Raw genomic sequence first — 24,824 nt, forward strand, 5'->3', positions numbered from 1 at the left:
CATCTCTCACATCTCCCCAGGTGCCAGCATCCTGATCGAACCCCCCGGGGAGAGAACAGGGCTCGTTCCAAAGTAGAAGAAGCTGCCCCTCGGGCAGAGCCAGCTGCGAGTGCCAGGAACTCAGCCTGCCTGAGCTCTGCCGGTGCCCCTCACTCCTGACCCGCAGCTGTTTCGGAGAGGTAGAAAAAGCCACTTTTCACAAACAATAAATGTCCAGTGCAAATCTCTTTCGTGCTGCTCTAGGTTCATTGAGGTTCCCAATGTGAGGGCAGATGATTTGACCTTGTGCTGCTAACGTGCGGCTGGATTTCAGCATCTTCCTCTGCCCCAGCCACTCGGGGAATCATGCGTCCGACGAAGTGGGTATCACCCACGAAAGCTCAGGCTCCAAAACGTCTGTTAGTCTATAAGGTGCCACAAGACTCTTTGCTGCTTTTACAGATCCAGCCTAACACGGCTCCCGCTCTGATACTCGGGGAATCATTCAGCTTCTTTGCATCCCAGTTCCGCAGCTGTATAATGAGGCTAATATCCTGTAATTGGGTCCTTAAATAAACGGGATTCCCACGGTGCAGGGGCCTAGCGACCATAAAAAACCCAGCAATTGAGCGAGTGAGGCCGTTCATTACAGGCCCCACCTTGCCCTGGGCTCTGGATTTGACTCGTAGCTCTTCAGAATTCAAAGCGTGAGCCGTTCCCAGTGGCGTTAAAGGGCTGTATCGTACTAGGAGCTGTGGCAGTCGGCTGTGGACCAGACGGTCATGGGAGACGCTCCGTGCACTAAATGGAATCCCAAGGTACCCCTGGATTGGCTTTCTTAACCCCAAACTCATTGATAACCTAATGAAGTCCAGCTCACACCTTCTCCTGAGACCCAGCTGCTCCTAGAGTTCCTCTTTCCACACTGCTCAGCCCACACCCTGGGTCCTCTCTCACCTCCAATCCACAGATTAACAGCCTTAGTCAAGGGGTATTGTGGGTAAATGCTAGGAGGCTGTTACACATGGGGCACTACCTATGTGAGAGGAGAATGGAGCAGGTGAGTCCGTTGAGGGGCTGTTTGGGGTCAGTCAATTTTTTTCACCCGCAACTAAAAGTGGCTTTTCAAGAGAAACCCAAATTTTAACCCAAAAACTGATGGCAGCAGAGAGGGAAAAAAGTCTTTGAGGAAGGAGGAACGTGACCTAGTGGCCTATAGCAGGGCAAGGACGAAGGCGGGATACCGGGCTAGATGGGCCTGTTGGTCTGTGCTGGGTGATCCTAGGAAATTGCTGTGTCGTGGAATGCCTCTGTGGATGTGGAATCAGCCCTGTGCTGCCAGGACTGTGTCCAGTATCTCCCAGCCCACACGCAGAGGAGGGTCCTTAAACTTGATGACTCCCCTTCATGGCAGAGTCCCTTAGCACAAGGGGATGGCTGAAACCCAGAGTCCAATAAGGTCTATTATTGTCCCCTACAGCATCAGTCAAGAGCCAGCCATGGGGCATTTCTTACCACCATACAGCTCCTGCTAAGTTATTACTAGAGAGAAATCAGTGGCATAAAGGACCCTTGAGCACAGTCACCCCTATCTATGGTCCTCTCCTCAAACCATGAAACCAACTTCCTGTGGTGGGATGACTATGCCACTAGCCAAGGATGCAAAACTGATTTTCTGTTTAGGGTGACCCCTCACCCCAGGGCATAGTCTCTGCAGGTCTCTTGCCCTTTGGTCCCACACTAAGGACAACGACATTTCAGTGCCTCCACACTCACAATTTCCATGAACGTTTAACCATCATGGACGAAATGGTCACATGGGGATGCTGGGTGATAAAAATGCAAATAAGGCCTGACTTGTCCTGCTGCATTTCCCTGTTTGCCACTAGGTGGGGGCAGAGAGCTCCCAACACTCTAGAGCGTCAGCCCACACTGCTGCAAAGTACCTAGGTCTGAGATAGGGCAGGAAAGACACCCCATGGCCCCATGCCCAGTGGGTCAGAGGGACACACACACACACAGAGCAGGGCCTGTCCCCTCCAGCAGGGGGCAGCACACACACACACACACACACACACACACACACAGAAAGCAGGGCCTGTCCCCTCCAGCAGGGGGCACACCCCACCCCAGGATCCCAACCCCCCTCTGTTTCACACACCTTTGGGGTTGGGGGATCCCCTCGCTGCAACTGTCTCTTGACATTCTCCCCTCTCCTCCGCCCCCCCCGCTCTAATTTTTGCCCCGTGATGCTTTCTGATGTTTGTGGGTTTGGTCTCTGGCTCAGGCCGGCTGCAGCATCCGCAAGGGAAAATAACACCCGGAAATGATCCCTCCAAAGAGCCACGTTCACCATGGGACCCTCCTCTCCCTGCCGGAGCGCTGGGGGACCTGACTCCTCTATCCGCCCCCCCACCCCATCGGCATTAACAGGCGATGACTCGGGGTGGGAGGCAGCAGCCTTCACTCTGCTGAGGCTGTTCCTCCTGGCAGGGACGATGGGCTGAACGGGGAACATGCTGCAGAAGGAGCAGGATAAGCTGTTGTGGGTGCATGGGAGCATCCCAAGGGGTTCGGGCCCCACAGAGGAATAGTTTGCATGGAGGAGGGAGCTAGGAGCAGGGGATTTCATTGCGAGGAATTCTGCCCCATTGGAAAAGCCCCAGCTGTGCAAACAGGAGAAACATCTGGCCGCCGTTGGGTTGGAGGATGGCGGCTGGGAACTGCTGGATTGGATGGAGAACTGAGCCTCGGTCCATGGTGGGGGCATTCGATGGTTTCCTGGAGGAAAACTTCAGCCCAATGGGAAGCAAATGGAACAAGGGCAGGGTGTGGGGGAGAAAAGGGCGAGGGGCTGGAACCTGGGGAGGCACAAGGGGGATTGGCCAAGAGGGATGACCGGGCTATTGACTCAGGGGAACGTGTTGGAAAAACAAAACTTGGACCTGTAGCCTTTGGGAAAGCAATGGGAGTCGTCTTCGGCATCACAACATTTGCTGGAAAAACCAAATGGCCTGTGGGAGCGTTGGGTGCAGCCTGTGAGAAGCAGGTCGCCTCCAACGGTTGGATTAGGAGAAGGTTTACTGGAGAGACTCAAAGGCAGAGAGGAAGACGAGGCCAGCGCTAAAATTGCCGGATTCTGACTGTTTGAGTGGAGGAAGAATTGAGAAATTTCAGCGGAGGGTTAAATAAAGTGCAGATCGTGGTGTCGTAACAGGGAACACGGGTTTCATAAGCACCTTATCCTCACTAGGACTGAGAAGCCCCTTTCCAACAGAACAAACCCAGCGTCTCTGGGTGGGCTGAAACATTCGCTCCCCCAGCCGAACTGTGGGTCCCCCCATATGCAAAACTGTAGGTCGAGCTGTGGGTCTACTCTGTGTCCCTTGGCCTGGGACTTACCAAGTGGATACACCTGACTGGTTGGATCGTACGTGGCCACCCTTCGCTAAAACAAAGGGTTGTGGAAAAGCCTTTGAGTGTGTTGAGTTTGCCTGGGCTAAGCAGGCAAAGCAAATCGGTTACGCTCGGCTTCCAAAACACCAGAGTGGAGTTAGGTTTTTAACCCAGGAACAAACGGTTGGGTTTGATTCTCTTTTTCTCCTGTTTATTCAGCGGTTTGTGGTTTTCTGTGATGACAGGTGGAGCCCCTGTGGGTTGAATGTATAGGCGCGGTTTCTTTTTTTAAATAAGGGAAATGACGTGTTTTAAGCTCAGGAAGGTTAAGCTGCTGAAGGCAAAGGCGGCTCTGACCAAACTACCATTCTGTGTAAAGAGAACGCAGGCTTGATTCAAGGCTGCTCCAGCATGGGCTGCGAACAGAGGGTCAACCCACCCGGAGCGAAGGCTGTTGCCGCACGAAACGTCTTGCGGTGTTTGCTGTGTGCTTGCCACGTGTGGCTGGTTGTATACTGGAGACAGTGCAGGGTCAGCGTTGCAGGTCAGAGCTCTGTGTAGGGGGCAGGACACACACACACACACACACAGAGCAGGGCTCAGCCCCTCCAGCAGGGGGCAGGACACACACACACACACACACACACACACACAGAGCAGGGCTCAGCCCCTCCAGCAGGGGGCAGGACACACACACACACACACACACACACACACACACAGCAGGGCTCAGCCCCTCCAGCAGGGGGCAGGACACACACACACACACACACACACACACACAGAGCAGGGCTCAGCCCCTCCAGCAGGGGGCAGGACACACACACACACACACACACACACACAGAGCAGGGCCTATCCCTCCAGCAGGGGGCAGCGCACACGCACACACACACACACACACAGCAGGGCTCATCCCCTCCAGCAGGGGGCAGCACACACACACACACACACACACACACACAGACAGAGCAGGGCTCAGCCCCTCCAGCAGGGGGCAGCGCACATGCACACACACACACACACACAGAGCGGGGCCTATCCCTCCAGCAGGGGGCAGCGCACATGCACACACACACACACACACACACACAGAGCAGGGCCTATCCCACCAGCAGGGGGCAGCGCACACCCACACACACACACACACACACACACAGAGCAGGGCTCAGCCCCTCCAGCAGGGGGCAGCGCACACGCACACACACACACACACACACACACAGAGCAGGGCTCAGCCCCTCCAGCAGGGGGCAGCGCACAGGCACACACACACACACACACACACACACACACACAGAGCAGGGCTCAGCCCCTCCAGCAGGGGGCAGGACACACACACACACACACACACACAGAGCGGGGCCTATCCCTCCAGCAGGGGGCAGCGCACACGCACACACACACAGCAGGGCTCATCCCCTCCAGCAGGGGGCAGCACACACACACACACACACACACACACACACACACACACACACACACACACACACACACAGAGCAGGGCTCAGCCCCTCCAGTAGGGGGCAGCAGGGACACACACACACACACACACACAGAGTCACACTCAGGCTGTGAGCATCGCTAGGTGGTACAACTTTAAACATAGATTCTCTTGCTCAAACACACCCGTCACACGTGCAGCCCCCACCCCCGTAAAATGCAACCTCCCCAACCCCACCTCAGCGTGTAGCTTCCCCACCTCCCCCCAGACCCACCTGTGGCATGCGCAGGGAGTGATTGCTGCAGCATCACCAAGCCAGTCCCCAAACAAGCGATGCAACGTGCAGGAAACGCACATCAAGGAAGTGGTTTGATGTGTCACTTCGGGTGTGTGCCGTGCCCTGCACCCCCTGCCCGATGCCTGACTCAGAGTGACTCAGCATCGCGTCGCCGTTGGCAAAACAGCGGCACCCGGGGACGAAATCCAGACTCGAACCAAGGGGGGGTTTAGACCCCAGAGAACTGGACGAAGTTTCCTCCCGGAACAGGACCAGGTGGTCCGGGGAAGCCGTGCGGAAGTAGGTCCCGGAGGGGATCCCATCCTCTGGGACCAGAGTCACTAGCGAAAATAATGGTGACAGCGTAGGCGCCAACTCCGTGGGTGCTCGGAGGCTGGAAAAACAGTGGGTGCTCAGCACCCACTGGCAGCCCTGCCGATCAGCTTCTCCCCCTCCCCCCAGCGCCTCCCGCTCACCGAGGTCACCTGTTCAGTGGCCTGCAGGAGGCGCTGGGGGAGGGGGCGGAGTAAGGGTGGGAAGAGGTGGGGTTGGGGTGGGGGGCAGGAAGAGGTGGGGTAGGGTGGGCCTTGGAGGAAGGGATGGAGTGGAGGCAGAGCAGGGGTCTAGCACCCTCTGGGAAATGAGAAAGTTGGCACCTGTGGGTGACAGAAAACCTTCACCTTGATTTTGTCTGCAGTGTAGCCTCAGCCGTGTTGGTCCCAGGATGTTAGAGAGACAAGGTGGGGGAAGGAACAGCGTTGATTGGACCAGCTCTCTCGCCCACAGAAGTTGGGCTGATACGATGTGATGCTGAGCAGAATTTCACGGGGGAATTTTGCAGGAAATGTCCACTGGAAAGGACTGTCCCAAGCCTCCAGTTTTCAGAGGTGTGATGGCCAGGGGATACAGCTGCACTCATCTCACCTGACCTTCACAACACGGGCCGTAGGATTTCCCGAAATAATCCCCATTTGGACAAGAGCAGATCTTCTAGAGAAACAGCCAATCTTGCTTTTAAAATCGCCAGGGATGGAGAATCCACCGGAGCGCTTGGTCAGCTGTTCCACCAGTTAATTACTCTCACTGCTAAAAAATGGTGCCTTAATTCTCATCTGGATTTGTCTGGCTTTAACCTGCAGCCATTGGATCGTGTTTGACCGTTGCTGGATTGAAGAGCCCACGACCAAATTTCTTTTCCCTGTTGAAGACTGTGATCATGTCACCCCTTCACCTTCTCTTTGTTCCACTAAATGCATCGAACTCCTGGAGTTTCTCATGCTAAGGCAGGTTTTTCAACCCTTTAATCATTCTCGTGGCTCTTCTCTGACCTCTCCTCCGTTTTTCAACAGCCGGAATGCAACACTGGAGTCCCAGTTTTGAACTGTTCCTCGTGGTCACAAGAGCTAGAAATGGATATTTCTTTAATTTGACAAAAGAGGAGATTGTCACATATTCACCCGACTCCAGGAACTGGGGCTTGAAGAAAATCAGCAAACATTGAAAGAACTGGCCGTGCCTGAGTGGCGAAATCTTTCAGCAGACTGTTATCCTGTTTTTTTTGTAACTATTCTAAATGAAATGACCCATAAAGCTACACCCCACTGGGTGTTGGCTTCTGGTCTGTTGTCACGGCTGTAGCTTCCCTTACCATCACTGTGAGGTGCCTGGCATTTTTAATAAACCGCATCTTGCTACTTCCCGCTTTCTGTATGAATCAGTCGATGTAAAGAATAGATATGCTAGGAGGGGAGCTGGAGAGGATGTGTATTTCATGGGCTAATACACCGCCTCACTGAAACCACAGCAGCTCTGTGTGAAGTGATTGTCCTCTTGTCTGTGCATAATATCTCACCTAGAGCTGGTTTATGGGCATTCATAGCTCCCCCATAGCCCCAAACACTTCCCCCTTAGATTGGTGCCAGTAGTGGGATCCTTGGTCTTCCCCCAGGTATCCAGTCTCGTGCTTCTATCTATCTACAGTGGAATTTTGCCATTTTCCCACTTGTAGACCAAGTATAGGCACAACACCCATGTGTACTGACCATCTATTCCTAGCCTGGTCCAACTAGGCATCTGTTCAGAGCTAGCGGGAATGTTCTTCTGCTGGAAAACACCATTTCAGCAACACCGAAATTCCCCGTGGGACTGTGCCGATTTTGATGAAATTTTATTTAGGGGGGGAAGATGGAAAACAAACAAAAGCGTTTCAATACGGCTGCAGCTTCGACCTTTTTGGGGGGGAACATTTTGATTTTTCATTTCTTTGTGAAAGATTTTGATCTGTTTTGTATTAAAATTGTGTAAAAAACATCAAAATCGAAACCAAATGCTTTGATGGACCCACAACGAACGTTTCCCCCCAAGTACCCATCTAGCGGGAAGTGTTGACATTAACGATTTGCATTTGGATTTGTAAAGAAACACAAAGTCACCAATTTTCCCATAAATTGGCAATTCCCATTCCCGCACAGCCCTGCCTCTCTCTCTTTCGGGAAGCTGTGATCGCTGCTACCCCGTAACGAGCCTTCTTAAAACAAGGAGGTTTATTAGCAAATAAAACAAGGCAGCAGAGAAACCGATTTCCAAACAAACAGCCGACTCGGACGCTTCCTCTCCTCTGAAATACATTTCACTCCAAGCTAAGGGCTTGGCTATGTGGGGACATGAACACCTGCTTTGCAGTGGGAGGAGATCAACGTGCAAGAGGAAACTTTTAGTGCACAGTAGCAAGGTCCATGCGACAGCTAGTGCACTAAGGGCACCTAAGCTAGATGGGCTTCCCGAGCCACGGGACAAGAGCACGCCCAACTCCCTGTCCCTTGACAAACTCAGGAGCTCTTGGTCTCAATTTCCTTCCCAGGGAACGCGTGTTCCAATCTGCGTGTCTTTGTCAGGGAAACATTTTGGTGGGGGAGGTTTAGGTAGGATATTAGGAAACACTATGTCACTAGGAGGGTGGTGAAGCACTGGAATGGGTTCCCTAGGGAGGTGGTGGAATCTCCTTCCTTAGAGGTTTTTAAGGCCGCTTGATGAAGCCCTGGCTGGGATGATTTAGCTGGGGTTGGTCCTGCTTTGAGCAGGGGGTTGGACTAGATAGCTCCTGAGGTCCCTTCCAGCCCTGAGATTCTATGATTCTATGATTCTATGAAACTCCATTTATTAAAGCACCACCTGTCTGCATCTGGGCCCATTACCACCCTGCTCACTGGCTTTTGTTACAGGCCTGAGGTGTGACGTCTTCCCTTGGCACAATGAGCGCTTTGATCTTGGTCAAGGTGTCTGTCCCGCCTGGCATAAGGGGGGGCCCTTCAGTTGGTCGGGGTCTGTGCAGCACCCGGCGTGATGAGGGTGTCACGGAGTCCCCGGGCGATGCTCTGGAACTGCTCCCCACAAAGCCAGGCAGGACTCTGGGGAGCCTCCTCTCCCTCGGAGCAGCCTGTCTCCAGGGCAAGAAGCTCCCACGGCTTCACCTTCCTGGGTCTGACCTTGGAGCATTCAGCATATGCCCCTGTGTGCGCTTCCCACAGCGAGTCCGCCCAGGCGGGGTCCTGGGGAAGCCACAGGGTCCTGCCCCCCCACTTCGCAGTCAGACGTGACTCTCAGCCAGCCAGTGACACAGAGGTTTATTAGATGAAAGGAACACAGAGCTTGTAGGTACAGAGAACCGGACCCCTCAGCCGGGTCCATTCTGGGGCCCAGCGAGGCAGACCCCCACGTCTGCTCTCACTTCCCATCTCCAGCCAGCTTCAAACTGACACCCCCTCCAGCCCCTCCTTCTCTGCTGAGTTCCTTTCTCTTTGTTCTCCCAAACCTTCAGCATCCCCTTGCAGGGGGGAAGGGCCTGGGCCATTAGTTGCCAGGAGACAGAGGGTCGGCCAGAAACTGAGGCCCCCCCACAGTGTTCAGAGGAAACGGTAAGAACAGTCCCACTTTGTCACAGGGGGTCCCAGAGACGATATCTCCTCTGGACTCTCCAGTTTGTCCCCATTTTTCCTACAGCGCAGTGCTGAGGGTGGACCCAGTTCTCCAGCTGGAGCCTCTCCAGTGCCGAGCAGAGCGGGACAATGACCTCCCGTGTCTGACCTACGACACTCCGGTGAATGCATCCCAGAATGCTACTGCAGCATGGCTTTGTCACTCAGGTTCAATCTGTGACCCTCTTTGACCCCCAGCTCCTTCCCAGCCATACAGCAATTCCTCTGTTTGTAGCTCTGCATCGGCTTCCTCCTTCCTAAGTGATGTTCTTCGCTCTTGTCACGATGGAATTTCCTCCCGTTGATTTCGGACCAATTCTCCAACTCGTCCAGGCCGTTTCGAACTCTCAGCCTGCCCTCAAAAGTGCTTGCGACCCCTCCCAGCGTGGGGTTGGCTGCGGAGCTTAGAGACATGCTCCCCGCTCCGTTATCCGAGTCATTACTAAACATATGGAAGAGTAGCGGCCCCAGGACTGGCCCCGGGACCCCACTAGACGCCCTCCCAGTTTGACCATTACTAGCTACTCTTTGCGGAGGGTCTTCCAACCAGGTGTTCACCCACCTAGTGCTGATTTCTCTGAGCCCTCATTTCCCTGGCCTGCTTATGGGAATGTCAAAAACCGAACGAAAATCGAGCTCTCTCCCACCTTAGCATCTCCCCTGTGCGTTAGGCCGGGAACGTTGTTGATCTTCAGAACCACCCAGCCCCACGCCTCCCACGGGGCTGCCCAGGGCGTCAGTTGCTCCCCACACATTTCAGTCATTATTTTGATTCCCTTAGTTACGCCGCCAGTGCCAAGCAGTAACCAGGATCCTGAGGTTTTGCTGCTGCTTCTTTCTCTCGCCGCTTCCGTTCTCTATCTGAACCAGCCTTTGGTTCTGCTATAAAGGAAGGAAGAGTTGGGGCTGTGGCTGCAGCTGGTGACTGAGACTTCAGAGAGGGAAGCACCCGGGTCCGCTGAAGCCCACGATAACCAAAGGTACGTTTATTATTCTTAATTCTGCGGTAGCAGCCGGTGGCTCCGGTTGGCGATGGGCATCCGGGAGCGCCGGGTGCTGTACGTGCATACTGAAAAGGAGCCATCTTCCCCAAAGATCTCCCAGTAGAAGCTCAGGGTTCCAGGCGGTGCACAGACCCCAATATTGTCTCTGTTGAGCCGGGTGCTGCACAGATCCCAGCCGAGATCAGGGCCCCTTTGTACCAGGCACTGTGGAGACCCTGACTGAGATCAGCTGCTGCATAAGCAGCTCATGACAGACAGTCCCTGCCTTCAAAATGCTTGCACTCTAGATAGACTCAGGAAGGATCAGTCTCCCCACTTAACAGATGGGGGAAACTGAGGCACGGAGCAATGAAATGACTCAGCAAGGTGTCTGTGGCAGAGCCGGGAATAGAATGTGGGTGTCCTGAGTCCCACTGGGACCGATACTGCTCAACATGGCCATACATGGCTAGATTGTAGGGCTCAGTGGGTAGTGATCAATGGCTCCATGGCTAGTTGGCAGCCGGTATCAAGCAGAGTGCCCCAAGGGTCGGTCCTGGGGCCGGTTTTGTTCAATATCTTCATTAATGATCTGGAGGATGGCCTGGACTGCACCCTCAGCAAGTTTGCAGATGACACTAAACTGGGAGGAGTGGTAGATATGCAGGAGGGTAGGGATAGGATACAGAGGGACCTAGACAAATCAGAGGATTGGACCAAAAGAAACCTGATGAGATTCAACAAGGACAAGTGCAGAGTCCTGCACTTAGGATGGAAGAATCCCATGCATTGCTACAGACTAGGGACCGAATGGCTGGGCAGCAGTTCTGCAGAAAAGGACCTAGGGGTTACGGTGGCCGAGAAGCTGGATATGAGTCAGCAGGGCGCCCTTGTTGCCAAGAAGGCTAACGGCATTTTGGGCTGTATTAGTAGGGGCATTGCCAGCAGATTGAGGGATGTGATCACTCCCCTCTATGTAACATTGGTGAGGCCTCATTTGGAGTCCTGTGTCCAGTTTTGGGCCCCACACTACAAGAAGGATGTGGATAAATTGGAGAGAGTCCAGCGGAGGGCAACAAAAATGATTAGGGGGCTGGAGCACATGACTTATGAGGAGAGGCTGAGGGAACTGGGATTGTTTAGTCTGCAGAAGAGAAGAGTGAGGGGGGATTTGATAGCAGCCTTCAACTACCTGAAAGGGGGTTCCAAAGAGGATGGAGCTCAGCTGTTCTCAGTGGTGGCAGATGACAGAACAAGGAGTAATGGTCTCAAGTTGCAGTGGGGGAGGTCTAGGCTGGATATTAGGAAACACTATTTCCCTAGTAGGGTGGTGAAGCACTGGAATGGGTTCCCTAGGGAGATGGTGGAATCTCCTTCCTTAGAGGTTTTTAAGGTCAGGCTTGACAAAGCCCTGGCTGGGATGATTTAGGTGGGGATTGGTCCTGCTTTGAACAGGGGGTTGGACTAGATGACCTCCTGAGGTCCCTTCCAACCCTAATATTGTATGATTCTATGATCTGGAAAAACCTGTGAGGTGACCAAGTTTGCAGATGATACAAAATTACTCAAGAGAGTTAAGCCCAAAACTGCCTGCAAAGAGTTACAGAGGGATCTCACCAAACTGCGCAACAAAATGGCAGAGGAAATTCAAGGTTGATAAATGCAAAGTAATGCACATTGGAAACCATAATCCTAACTCTACATATAGAGTGATGGGGACTAAATTAGTTGCTACCACTCAAGAAAGATCTTGGAGTCACTGTGGATAGTTCTCTGAAAGCACCCACTCCATGTGCAGCGGCCGTCGAAAAAGCAAACAGAATGTCAGGAATCATTAGGAAAGGGACAGATAATAAGACTGAAAATATCATATTGCCTCCATATTAATCCATGGGACGCCCACACCTTGAATACCACGTGCAGATCTGGTGGCCCTATCTCAAAAAGATCTATTGGAATTGGAAAAGGTGCAAAGAAGAGCAGCAAAAATTATGAGGGGGATGGAACAGCTTCCGTATGAGGAGAGATTAATAAAACTGGGATTTTTCAGCTTGGAAAAGAGACGGCTAAGGGGGAACAGGAGTGAGGTCTATAAAATCATGACGGGTGCAGAGAAAGTGCACAAGGAAGTGGTATTTACTCCTTCACATAACACACGAACCTGGTGTCACCCAATGAAATTACTAGGCAGCAGGTTTAAAACAAACATAAGGACGTACTACCTCACCCAGCGCCCAGCTAGCCTGCGGCATTCGCTGCCAGGGGCCGGGGGCACCATTTCAGATCGGGAGGGAAGGGGGGGAATTTAACCATCATTCCAGGAGCTATGTAGGCAGCTGAAAACTCTAGTTTTTTGGCAGATAATACCTTGGAATTAGGTGGCAGACGCTCTGCATCTAATTCCTATCTGAAGATAGAAAACTATAGATACAAATCCCAGTGAAAGCCCCATTTTATATGTATGTGTAAATTTAGAACAATCAGGAGATAACACAGCAGGATATTCCCACCCCCAAGCCTGGAGGGGTCAAGAGAATAAGAGCGGCCAGACCAGGTCAGACCAATCAGCCCAGTCCCCTGGCTACTACCAGAAGACAATGCCAGGTGCATCAGAGGGAATGAACAGAACAGGCATTGATCGAGTGACCCATCCTGTCATCCACTCCCAGCTTCTAGCAAACAGGCCAGGGACACTCAGAGCAGGGGGTCACATCCCTGCCCATCCTGGCTAATAGCCACTGATGGACCTGTCCTCCAAGAACGTATCTAGTTCTTTTTTGAACCCTGTTATAGTCTTGGCCTTCACAACATCCCCTGGCAGGGAGTTCCACAGGCTGACTGTGAGGTGGGTGAAGCAATACTTCCTTTTGTTTAGTCATTTCACTGGGCAACCCCGAGTTCTTCTGTTATGAGAAGGAGTAAATAACACTTCCTGAACCACTATCTCCACCATCTCCGAAAACATTTTACAGACCTCGCTCACATCCCCTCTCAGTCGTCTCTTCTCCAGGCTGAACAGTCCCAGTCGTTTTAATCTCTCCTCATACGGAAGCAGCCGTTCCCTCCACCTCATCATGCTTGATGCCCTTCTCTGCACCTTTTCCAATTCCAGTAGATCTTTTTTGCGATGGGGTGATCAGATCACGGTATTCACCACGTGGGCGTCCCATGGATTTATAGAGATCCCATATTTTATTTTCTGTCCTGTAATTGATCCCTTTCCTAACGATTCCCAGTATTCTGTTCCCTTTTTTGACTGTCGCTGCCCATTGAGTGGACGTTTTCAGAGAACTATCCACAATGACTCCCAGATCTCTTTCTTAGATGGTAACAGCTAATTTAGACCCCACCATTGTATCTGTATAGTTGGAATTGTGTTTTCCGATATGCATTACTTTGCATTTACTTTCCTATATTGGTTTTGGAACCTTAATACAAAGCTAACATTTTCATTGATATGACCTTTTGGAAAACGATAAGCAAGCAAATATACTCACTTTTAATTTGTGTATCTCATTTCTCCTGAAAAAGTTGAGTCGAAAGTAGTTGAGTTTTCCCTCAACCATTCTTCTATGGAATAACTAATAAATTAGAGACATTCGTTTTGACACTAGCTTAAAAAAAAGGAAGAACAAAAAGCTTTTCAGGTGATAATTGGAAAGAAAATATGACAATAAATTGGCCAACACGGTTTTCCTATCAGCTCTCGGAAACCTGAAGGTGTATTTCCAGTTGATAACAATGTTATCACCTTTTTCCAATGGTGATGTGTTTTCTTATCTTATTAAGTTACTCAGTAACTAGAAATAAAGTCTTAAATATTGTAATCGATTTATATGATGCATTTGATAGTTCTCCAGCACAAATGAATCACCCTCGAGTTCAAGGAACTCCAGGTGTAAAGATTCCAAACATAAAAACCAATTTATAAATTGAACTTGTATTTACAAAGGACTGATCTAAAAGCTGGTTTTAGCCTCTGGAAACTGTTCAGTTTTATAATGTACTAGAGAAATCCTGAGTCTGTATCTACAGTGACCCAACTGAATGATTCTCAACGTGCCATAATGAAAATACAATCTGACACTAGACGTGTTAAATGTTATCAAGAACATTTGCCCTCTAAGCAATGTCATTTCTAGGGCACACTCAGATATTAAGGAAGTTAGTAGAGACCTGCTCCCAGGCTGTAACAACCTGGTACTATTAAGAGCCCTCCAGGAACTTTGAAAAAGTCCCGGGTCCATAGACTAACTGAAGAAAGCAAACATTTGTATGTGCTGATGGAGACGCCGAGGTACAGACAATAATGTCCTCAGGTTTCCGTCAGGAGCGACTGAAAGGTCTCAGGGCAGCACCGAGGGTGACACTGGAAATAAAACTGCCCGGCTTTGTGGGGGAGACTCCTGGAGCTCAGCACTGGCCAGGTCCCTTCTCTGGGCCAAGGCTGGCCAGGCCCTGCCCTCCCCTGGCTCCCGTCCCACCAGCGGGGGACCGAGGAGCTATTTCCCCACAGGAAGGGCTTTGAGTGCCCTCCGGTGCCGGGGCTGCGAGCGCTGCTGGGGGCTGGCACGGGGGGGGCTAATGGGCGCCCAGGCTCTCAGGGGGCATGTGGGAACCTCCTTACACCCGCTCTGCTCAGGGTGGGGGCGGACAGAGCCATACGCACAGCTCCTCCCTCCCGGCCACGGAGCAGCAGCAGCCCACACAGCCGGTGATTTACACCCCACAGCCCGGAGCCGAGGGCGAGGGGAGCTGTAGGTGCAGCTCCTGGGGACAGCCCTGTCAGCCAGCAGCCACGTCCCACTCCGACCCCAGCTAGGGGCTGCGGGTGCCTCCGGCGGGAGACGGGGCAGCGGCTCCTTTTCCTGTTTGCACCCCGCTGTGGTGGGAAACTTGGGGGGTGGGCAGAATCCCCCCCTTGCCCTTTCTAAATGCCCCCCACCAGGGAAGGTTGTGAAACCCATTAGTATAACGGGGTTCAGAAGACAATGAGCTCAGTTCCCGGAGGACAGGTCCATCAGTGGCTATTAGCCAAGGTGGCCGGAGACACAACCCTCTGCCCTGGGTGTCCCTAACCCTCTGACTGCCAGAAGCCGGGAGTGGCTGACAGAGGCTGGATCACTTGATAATCGTCCTGTTCTGTTCATTCCCTCTGGGGCACCTGGCCAGACACAGGACTCTGGGCTAGATGGGCCATTGCTCTGGTGATGCTGATCTATTTTCTAGGGGTCTTAACTCATTTCATTTTCTTTCTAGTCCCCTCCACATTGTAACTCTCAGGTTCAGGTCCCCGAGGCTCAGAGACCTGATCGGTCCTAACTCACACACACCAGGTCCGTGGCTGAGACAGGGAGGGAACCCAGGAGTCCTGGCTCCCAGCCCCGGTGTCTGCCCGGTAATCCCCTGACCTGTCAGTGCTTGCTGTCCCACAGGCCGATCACAACCCCGTGCTCTCCTCCGTCATGGCGAAAGCGCTCGTCACCCTCTGGGTCCTCGGCGCTCTCCAAGCGACCGCGGCAGCTCAGAACGAAACGGGTGAGTCGCCGGCGGTGGGGGCCGGCAGCCGGAGCCGTGGCCACCCCACAGGGGACAGGAGGGGCGTGGGCCTGCTTTAAAGAGCCTGTGAGCCCTGTAGCAGAGCTTGCTGTGTTCTGTGACTGAGACACCCCCATACTCTGGGTCATCTGGGGATAACTTTGGTTGGAAACTGAGCAGCAGCAGGGGGTTCCCTCCCAACGGAAATTTCAAGCTGTCCATGGAAAATCGAAACATGCAAAATTTCAATCCTGAAATGCTGCCGCGGTGCCTCGTGGGAGCTGTAGTTCAGGGACCTAGTGCTCTTTCTAGGAGGGGAGGTGGGTCTAGTGGTTAGAGCAGGGTGGGGCTGGGAGCGAGGACTCCTGGGTTCTATCCCCAGCTCTGGGAGGAGAGTAGGGGCTGGGACTTCTGGGTTCCAGTCTTGGCTCTGGGTGGGAAGTAGGGTGTAGTGGTTAGAGCAGAGAGGCTGGGACCCAGGACTCCTGGGTTCTCTATCTGTTTCTGGGAGGGGAGTGGTGTTGAGTGGTTAGAGCAACGGGGGCTGGGATCCAGGACTCCTGGGTTCTCTCCCCAGCTCTGGGAGAGGAGTGGGGTCTAGTGGTTAGGGCAGGGGTGCTGGGAGCCAGGTGTGTCATGAGACACGTAATCCAGGCAGGAGAATGGGAGCAGCAGGCAACTGAATTTCATCTTCCATAATGCACCAGGTGCCATTTCTGGCTTCAAATATGATGATTTTTGGCCTCCCAGATCAATTCAGTTTCTGGCCATTCAGCGTTTCAGCCGCAGGTGGGTTCTGGTGAATGCACAGCTACGTGGGTGGGGAAAAAGACCCCCCCCCGCCCCAGCTACCCAATGGGCTGTGGGTGGGGAACCGGCCCAGCCAATCAGCAGGAGGTGTGGCCCAGCTGGCTCTGATCAACCACCAATCGCTGCCGAGGCTGCGGGCAGTGGGCGGAGCCTGAAGGCTATATGAGTCGGACCCCGCGCACTCCAGGAGGGCCGGGGGGCGAGAGGTGACCCACGGCAGAAGGGGTCACTGAGTCGCAAGCCCTAGAGACAGCGCCAGAGCTGGGTCTGACCCACGGCTCCTTGGGCAAGATGGTGCCGTGTGCGGGCACCGCTCGGAGGCTCTGTGGAGAGACCGGTGCACGGAGAACTCACGGGGAAATGGGCCCGAAGCAAACGGCTGCAGATGATGGTGAAAGCTCGGTTGCCGCACACCCTGTTTTGTAAGAACTGCTACATCCTCTGCTTTCCTGTCTCTCCCTCGCCTCAGTTTCTGGGGCAGCTGGGCCCCCAGGCAATCAGAATATTCAGCCCTTTGCCAACGTCCATTTTCCATCCATGAATGGGCGGGATGGGAAATTTTCCGCCACTGTCGGGACCCAGCAGGGTAACGTTTGCAAGTTATTATTGGGTGAACGCGGAAGGCATTGCAGCCCCTGGGGTGGAATAGCACCCCCTTGAGCCAGGGTGGCTGTAGGTGAGCGAGGCTATTACACACTTATACGGGCTTTTGCACACTCAGCTCTGTGTAGCAGTGCCAAGTCCGGGGGAAACTGAGGCAAGCAAAATTGGGAAGCCAGACGTTTGGGTACAAAGATGAGTTTCTCTCCCTGCTCCCCCTCTTTTCAGGGCTGCCTCTGGCCTGTTTCTACTGCAAATCTGGGCAAAGCTGTCACACCGTCCCCCAGACCTGCTCCTCGCCCCAGGACTCCTGCATCATCGTTCAAGAACACAACACGCTCGGTGAGTCCCGTTGCGGTGGCTGCGGGAGGCGCCCGTGCGGCGGGAACCCTGCTCCTGGGCGCGTTTGCCACGCGGCTCCCTAGCTGCCTGAATCGGCTCCCGAGGGCGGTCGTGGGGTCCCCGTCAGCGGAGGTTCCCCGACCAGGCTGGACGAACACCAGTAAGGGCTGGTCTAGGTTGCCTTGGTCCGCCCTCAGCACCAGGGGCTGGACTGGATGAGGTCCCTTCCAGCTAGGTGCTCGCTGGGTGATCGCAGGGAACCCCCCAGCAGCGAGGGGCCCCCCAGGCCTGGGGACTCAGTTTCTCGTTCCCAGGGATGATATGACAGCCAAAGGGAAGTGCCTGCCCCACTCAGCGTCATGGCCCAGGGACGGCAGCCCCACCCAGTGGGATGATGCCACCCTCGCCCCCGTGGTTCTGGGAGGGCAACGCCAGTCAGGACCCCGGAATTGAGTCTAGCAGGGAGGGCACCCTGGGATGAACCCCCCACTGCTTCCAGCCCCGCGGCCCTACAGAGATGGCTGGCGATGGTTATAAGGAGCAGGGGGTTGGGGGGACACATCCTGGAATTGCCGCGCTCGGGGCCATCCCACTGAGCGAGGAGCCAAGGAAGAAAATGTAGAGGGAACGGCTGGGATTCAGGGCCCGATCCCCTGAGGCGCCCAACTCTCCTAGGTCGGGGCCTTGGGCGGGGGGCCCTTCTCTCTGCCTGGGATGACGTCTCCCCTGGAGGCGGGCGCCCAAGTCAGGCCAAGTATTTCTCGTTTGGAAAGAAACAAGGGAGCCCCCCAGGCCCGTCTGATCTCTGCTCTGGGAGCTGCTCAGACTGGGGCAGCTAGCGGAATGGTCCCCGGGCTGGGGAGCAATTGGCTGTATGGCCCGATGGTTAGTGCACTCACCTGGCTGTGGGAGACCCGCCTCTGACGACCTGCTCATGCCAATATTTAACGGGGGCCGTGCGGCTGCGGTGGCTCCGTCAGTGTAGCCGACGCACGACGTCCCCTTCTCGCTTCGCTGCCTTTCCAACAGGTGCGGAGAATTCGGGCACGTACCAGTCCTGCGCCAACTCCCGCCAGAGCCTCACGGGCTTCCTGGCTTTTTACTTTGGAGACAAGGTGGCTGTGGAGATCCGGTCAGAAATTTGCAAGAGCGGCGACTGCAGTGCCGAGTCCACGCCCTCCAGTACGTACCGCCGGCGGCGGGTCTGATTCGCAGGTGCGGGGAAGCCGCTGGCTTGAACCCCAAACCTCCAAGGAGCCGCTATTCCCGGCCTCGGGGAAAAGCCAGGAGATTCCCGAAGACCCTGGGGCAAGCAGGCGGTTTGGGGGGAAGTCATTTGTCATGGGAAGCAAGTGTGGATGAGACGTGTCCAGGGGAGAGAGGGACGTTTTCATGCCTTTGTCCTGGTAAGACCTTTCCTTGCACACTGTGTCCAGCGGTGGTCCCCCACCTTCAAGGCAAATGAATTCAAACTGGGCCAGGTGCAGAGCAGGGCTACTGGGCTGATCGGAGACATGGGGAGCCGGATTTCTGAGAGGGGACTGGGAGAGCTGGGTTTGTTTAGCTGGGATAATGCAGGCTGAGAGGAGACCTCATTGCTCTCAGGGGGCATCTTTTGGGGTGCAAACCGGACCAGTGAGGGGTCACTGCCTGCCCTGTAATCACGGGTGCCGTAAAATGCCCTACTTCTGCAGCTTACAGCCCGGATGACTGCAGCCTGCGGTCCCCTGAGCGTCTGTGGGCTGGGCAGCAGGGGTCCTGGTACCTTCCCTCCGTGGCTGCTGCTTGCAGAGGTGACCCCAACCCAGGCCCCCCAGTCAGAGGCATAATCTGGTTTGTTTGCTTCTTTAAAGAGACCCAGCAGCTTGCCACGGTACCGGCAGTTAGCCATCACCTCTGTTCAAACACAGCACCAGCTTGGCTGAGATCAGTGGTTTTCAGCCTGTCTGAGATGCCCAGAGGAGGCCGCACCTCCGTTCGGAGTTCTTTAGGGCCCCGCAAACGGACGAAGGTCGCAAGCCACCGATTTAGGTGAAAAGTCAAACCGGTTTCTTAACAAGAGGACGTAGGCGACGCGGACAAGCAGCAGGACTGGAGTTAGGGAGGGTTACAAAGAAACTGACGTAAAAAGCCACGTTTGAATGGCTCAGACTCAACCAGCTGCTGCTTTGGATCGAGGTCCATTTCTTACGGACCCTTTTCTTCAATCCCTTTGGTTGAAGAATCCATCTCGGCCTCCGTCGCTGGACAGGCACCAGCGGGCCGGAGCTCCTGCACGCGGAGAGAGATGGGTCCTTCCACCGAGGCGGGTTGAAGCTCCTGGAAACTGCTGGGTTTTGCCTCTCGAAAGGAGCAAGGCGGGCGCAAGCCCTGACTGGTCCGGCGTGTGCCCCAGAACATGACGGGGGGAAGCAGCCCCGAGGGAGAAGAGCGATCGGAGTTGGTGGAAGACGCGGGCGTGGGAACACACTGGCCAGGAAACGACCGAGGCTGGAAGTCAGGATGTTTCTAGCGGCCAGAGAGGAGGGGTGGCGGGACAGCTGCTCATTGGAGGAGTGGGGCCAGATAGGTGCCTGAGCGGGACGATGTGCCGGGTTGATGGCCCGGGAGGGTCCTGCCTGCCCTACGTTCTCCTGCCGCGGTTTCTTCTTGGATCAAAACCTTCTTTCCCCGGCTGCCTTTCAGGGCTGGCTATCAGCAACGTCCGCAACGGGCTGCAGTGCCCGGCCTGCTACGCCCCAGGCTCCGAGAGCTGCGAGAGCAACGGGAACCTGCGCTGCACGGGAGGTGCCGACCAATGTGCTGTCGTCGTCGGGACGCTGGCGCAAGGTGCGTCTTCCTTCGCTCTGGGGCGGGTTAAACCCCTGGGGAGCCGGGGAGTGTCCTGGGGCTCGTCGGCGCCGGCTGAGCTGGGAAATGGCCCTTTGATTAGCAACAGCTGAAACAATAGAGGCCGTCGCTCAAAACAAAGAGCTGCATGATCAGGGTCTGTCCTGTCTCTGAGTGCTCCCGCTCTAACCACTAGACCCCACAGCCTTCCCCGAGCCAGGGATAGAACCCAGGTGTCCTGGCTCCCACCCCCCCACTCTAACTCATTGCACCCCACTCTCCTCCCACAGCCAGGGATAGAACCCAGGTGTCCTGGTTACCAGCTCTCTCTAACCACCAAACCCACATGTCCTGGCTCCCAGCCCCCTCCCCCCCCCGCTCTAACCACTAGATCTCATTCCCCATCCGGAGCCAGGGATAGAACCCAGGAGTCCTGGCTCCCAGCCCCCATGGAGATTCCAGCAAGACTTGGAGTCTCTTTGCATATTTTTGGTAATCCGCTCTGGTCAAAAGTTATCCCCTTTGCTGAATTCTGGGGCCTTGTAGGTCAGTTTCCCACTGGAGGAGAAATCCGTGGGGCAAAGTCTAGTATTTCCTTAGGGCAGCTTGCTTGTTTACACTGTTTGCACCAGTCCTGGAACAGAGGTGGGTGCAAATGGCATGCAGGCTGGCCCCTTAATCTCTGTTCAAACTCAAGGGGCTCTCAGGGAATATTTTTGAAGTCAGAAATTTATGCAGAGAGCGATTTCTTCTGCTACTTGCCACAGCTGCCCTAGAAAGATACTGCATGAAAAAAACCGGCCCACACGCTTGCCCGACTAGGTGAAACATCTGCCCGGAGGGTCATTACTTCTGTAAGATGAGCACACTGCACCCCCTAAGAGCCCCCCTGTGCCTCAGGAACTCCCTGCAACTCCTCCTTACTCCATGTGCCCCCCATACCCGGGTATCCCCAGGCCAGGGGCTGCACATGGTCCCCTCCGCCAAAGCATGAGATGCTGTCACGTGGCATGCAGGACCTCCCTTTGCTAGGCCAGTGATAACGACTCCGAGGCCTGGGCATCTTGCAAAGAAACGTGGGTGCGTCTTGAGGACCGCGCTGGAAGAAGAGCGGGGTTCCCCCAACCCCCCCGAGGTTTATTTTACCTGGAGAACCAGCTGGGGCCCAATCATGGCATCACAGAAGGGGGTTAGGCCGTGCCGCGTCTGATCTGCTCTGGTTTCCCCACACAGGTAGTGTCGCGATCCCCTTTGCCGGCAGGGGCTGTGCTACCCGGGCGGCCTGTGAAATCAAGATGCTGGAATCGGGGGTGTTCACCTACAAACTGACCAAAACCCAGTGCGGCCCAGCGCCCAGAGCGCAGACCAGCAGCGCCACCCGGACTCTGGCCTGGGGTCCCGTCACCCTGGGCAGCATCGTTCCCCGGGTCCCCCTTTTCCTCCCTGCCCTTCTGGGGCTAATCCTCTGCTGAGGCCCCATCAGCGTCCTGGCTGCCATTGGTGTCTCAGTATAACCAACGTGCTCTGCCCTTCCCTGTGCCTCAGTTTCCCACTCGCTATGAGGGGGATAACAATGGCGAGCTTCTCTTGCAAAGGTCTTTGGGATCCCTGGATGGGCGGGGGCTTGAGACAGAGGCTGATGCAGCCAAGAGGAGACTCTCTGCTAATTCTGCTGGGGTTCGGAGCAAAGTGCGGTGTATTATTAATAACCCCTTCACAGCTTCTCCTCCAGCCTTTCAAAGATCCCTGGGAGGGAACAGAACCCAGGAGTCCTGACTTGCAGCCCCCCCCTGCTCTAACCACTAGACCCCGCTCGCCTCACAGAGCCAGGGTGAGAACCCAGGAGTCCTGGCTCTCAGCTCCCCAGAAACTCCAGAAATGGTACGAATCCCCCTGTGCGTTTCTAACTGCTCTGAATAAAGCACAATCAGAGATTCAGTCACCCAAGAGCGTCCGTGCGTGCGTGTGTGCTTGCGTGTACCAGCGCTGACTCTGTCAGCTCCGCTTCCATGTGTCTCTGCCAAACACCAGGGCTTCAGGGAGCAACTCCGCCTCCAGAACTGACTCCGATCAGAGGCTACAGGGCACAGCAAACGCACCTGCTGTTTGCACACCTCCCTCCACACAAAAACCTTGCACAATTCCCCCACCCCCGAACTAGCAAAACCCCAGCACATCTCCCCGTGAGTCAAAACTCGCTCGCACAATCAGAAAAAGTCCTGCCCAGGCAAAGTGTAACAGCGCCACCTGGTGACGCCTCGCCTGCCCTAACGATATTCTGGAGTTCCCCCTAGTCACTATTTACGTGTTGTTATGCTGAAGGTTGCTAAGGGCTGCCAACGGGTGACTCTTGGGTGCACAGACAACCCCAGACCTCATGAGAGCCGATGGCTGCGGCAAGCACCTGCCTTCAGGCTCAGGGCATGGAGCAATTAAGCCCCTCTAAACAGCAGAAAGAGCCATGAAAATGGAGGTGAGCACCCAAGGCACCTGGCTGCTCAGAGCTGAGCCCCGTGGGCTGAGGGGAACCCAGGCACTAGGACATGGGCTGCAGCTGCCGTGCATAGGAGGCAGGAAGCCAGGAGGAGCAGCGAGCAGGGCTCTGGGACAGAACAAGCTGCAGATAACAGCAACAGAAAGAGCCACAGCCAAGAGCCGACTGCAAAGACAGTGTTGCCAAAGCTACTGATATTTGGTGCCTTACTTAGAGACCCTGCTCTGGGAGTCACGGGATTAGGAGAAAATTTCAGTTTTTGTTAAAAAAAATTAATAAATTTCTAATAGAGCTGCTTACAAATTTCCCAGTGGCTCATTCCTCAGCCGGAGGCTGCTGTACATGGAGTGTCTGCAAGACTTATAACGTCTTCGGAGGCTCCCAGGGAATCTCTGTGTTTATGTGGCCCAATATGAGTGAATCCCAACCAGCTACCACTACCGGCAAGTGGATCAACATATGTCTTCTTGACTGTGACCGGGGTCCCAGTGGGGGCCAGCTGTGGTCACTCAGTTAGGGTGAACTGCAGAGAATGGGGCAGCCTGTGATGGGCTGAATCACAGAAACCCCTTTGGGAACTGCCGCCTGATGTGCTTTGACGACCTCGGAGTCTGTTTTCCCTGCCAGCTTGGGGCTTCAGTGCCCTGCCTGGTTTGGGCCGGACTCGCTAGCCTGCTCCAAACACAGCCCCAGGTCTGAAGCAGGTCCCCCAACAGCTGCAGGCGTAACTGAAAGCAGCTTAAGAGGTGCTCCTGTCTCTAACACTCAGATGCCCAGCTGCCAGTGGGGACCAAACTCCAATAAATCCGTTTTACCCTGTATAAACCTTATACAGGGTAAACTCATAAATTGTTCACCCTCTGTAACACTGATAGAGAGGGATGCACAGCTGTTTGCTCCCCCAGGGATTAATACGTACTCTGGGTTAATTAATAAGTAAAAAGTGATTTTATTAAATACGAAAAGTAGGATTGAAATGGTTCGAAGTAGTAACAGACAGAACAAAGTGAATTAGGCCGGAGGGAGAGCTCAGTGGTTTGAGTGATTGGCTTGCTAAGCCCAGGGTTGTGAGCTCAATCTTTGAGGGGGCCCCTTAGGGATCTGGGGCGAAATCAGTACTTGGTCCTGCTAGTGAAAGCAGAGGGCTGGACTCAGTGACCTTCCAGGGTCCCTTCCAGTTCTAGGAGATAGTGTAGCAGGGTGGACCCCTGCTCCGGCCCTGAAGGGGTTAAAAACAGCCCCGGGAAGGGGCCGAGGCTGGAGAAAACAGCTTTTAAGCTGGGCTGATTTGGAAGTGGCTGCAGCTGGGCCACCCCCCAATCAGGCCCAGCTGGCCCCTATAAGAAGGCCAGGGAAGCCAGAAGCCCAAACAGTCTCTCTCTGCTTGTAGAGGGAGAAGGGCCTGGCTGCAGGGAGCTGGACACAAGGTACCGGAGTGGAGCAGGGCTGAGGAAAGGCAGAGGAGCTGGGGAGCTCCAGCCTGGAAAGCCCCAGGCTGCGGCCTAGCATTGGGCTAACAGGTACTGGAGGTTGCAGGGGGCAGCCCAGGGGTAGGCCAAGGCAGCAGGTCCAAACCCTCCTTGCCAGTGATGAATAGGCTGATGCTGCAGCCTGCCCCAGGGCGCGGGGGGCTAGACGATGACTGGCAGTAGCCATTACACTGAGGCAAGGTGGGGATAGAGGGTGGGGGTTCCCTGAGGAGGGGAGACCCTGAGAGAAAGAGGTTACTGCCAGGGGGAAGCACCCCAGATAAAGGGGCACCGGGTCCTGGGAGGACACAGGGGCCAAAAGGCAGCGGATCACCAGCTTGCAGAGGGCGCTTCGGAGGCTGGAGAGCTAATTGCCAGAACAGACCAGCAGGAGGCGCTGCAGGGGTGAGTCTGACCCGTTTACAGATAGGTATAACTCCGTATACTTTATTTTAATTTTTTATTTTATCAAACAAAAGGAAAGAAAACACACATGTGATTAGAGATGAAATCTCACCCTGAGAGATGTTCCAGGAAGTTTCTTTTACAGACTAGCCTCCTTCTAGTCTGGGTCCAGCAATCACTCCCACCCCTGTGGTTACTTCCCTTTGTTCCAGTCTCTTTCAGTTAACCTTGGAGGTGGAGAGGCTCTCTTTAGCCAGCTGAAGACAAAATAGAGGAGTCCCTCA

General features: G+C 54.5%; 1 protein-coding gene across 1 annotated transcript; it reads left to right on the plus strand.

Annotated features, from left to right (window-relative positions):
• Positions 1-9,936: 9,936 nt before the first annotated feature.
• Positions 9,937-22,087, plus strand: LOC123352225 (phospholipase A2 inhibitor and Ly6/PLAUR domain-containing protein-like). The gene is made up of 6 exons (XM_044992072.1): positions 9,937-10,050; positions 15,489-15,591; positions 17,230-17,343; positions 18,373-18,525; positions 20,029-20,172; positions 21,406-22,087. Exons 2-6 carry the CDS (start codon positions 15,519-15,521, stop codon positions 21,642-21,644), a joined length of 723 nt encoding a protein of 240 aa, XP_044848007.1. The 5' UTR covers positions 9,937-10,050; positions 15,489-15,518; the 3' UTR covers positions 21,645-22,087.
• Positions 22,088-24,824: the final 2,737 nt, after the last annotated feature.

Source organism: Mauremys mutica, chromosome 17 (genome assembly GCF_020497125.1).
Source record: "Mauremys mutica isolate MM-2020 ecotype Southern chromosome 17, ASM2049712v1, whole genome shotgun sequence".
Taxonomy (NCBI): domain Eukaryota; kingdom Metazoa; phylum Chordata; order Testudines; family Geoemydidae; genus Mauremys; species Mauremys mutica.

Coding starts and splice junctions, on each gene's coding strand:
- LOC123352225 (XM_044992072.1), top strand. CDS start 15,519: ATGGCGAAAGCGCTCGTCACCCTCTGGGTCCTCGGCGCTCTCCAAGCG. Junction 15,592..17,229: donor GGCAGCTCAGAACGAAACGG/GTGAGTCGCCGG, acceptor CCCTCTTTTCAG/GGCTGCCTCTGGCCTGTTTC. Junction 20,173..21,405: donor CGTCGGGACGCTGGCGCAAG/GTGCGTCTTCCT, acceptor TTCCCCACACAG/GTAGTGTCGCGATCCCCTTT.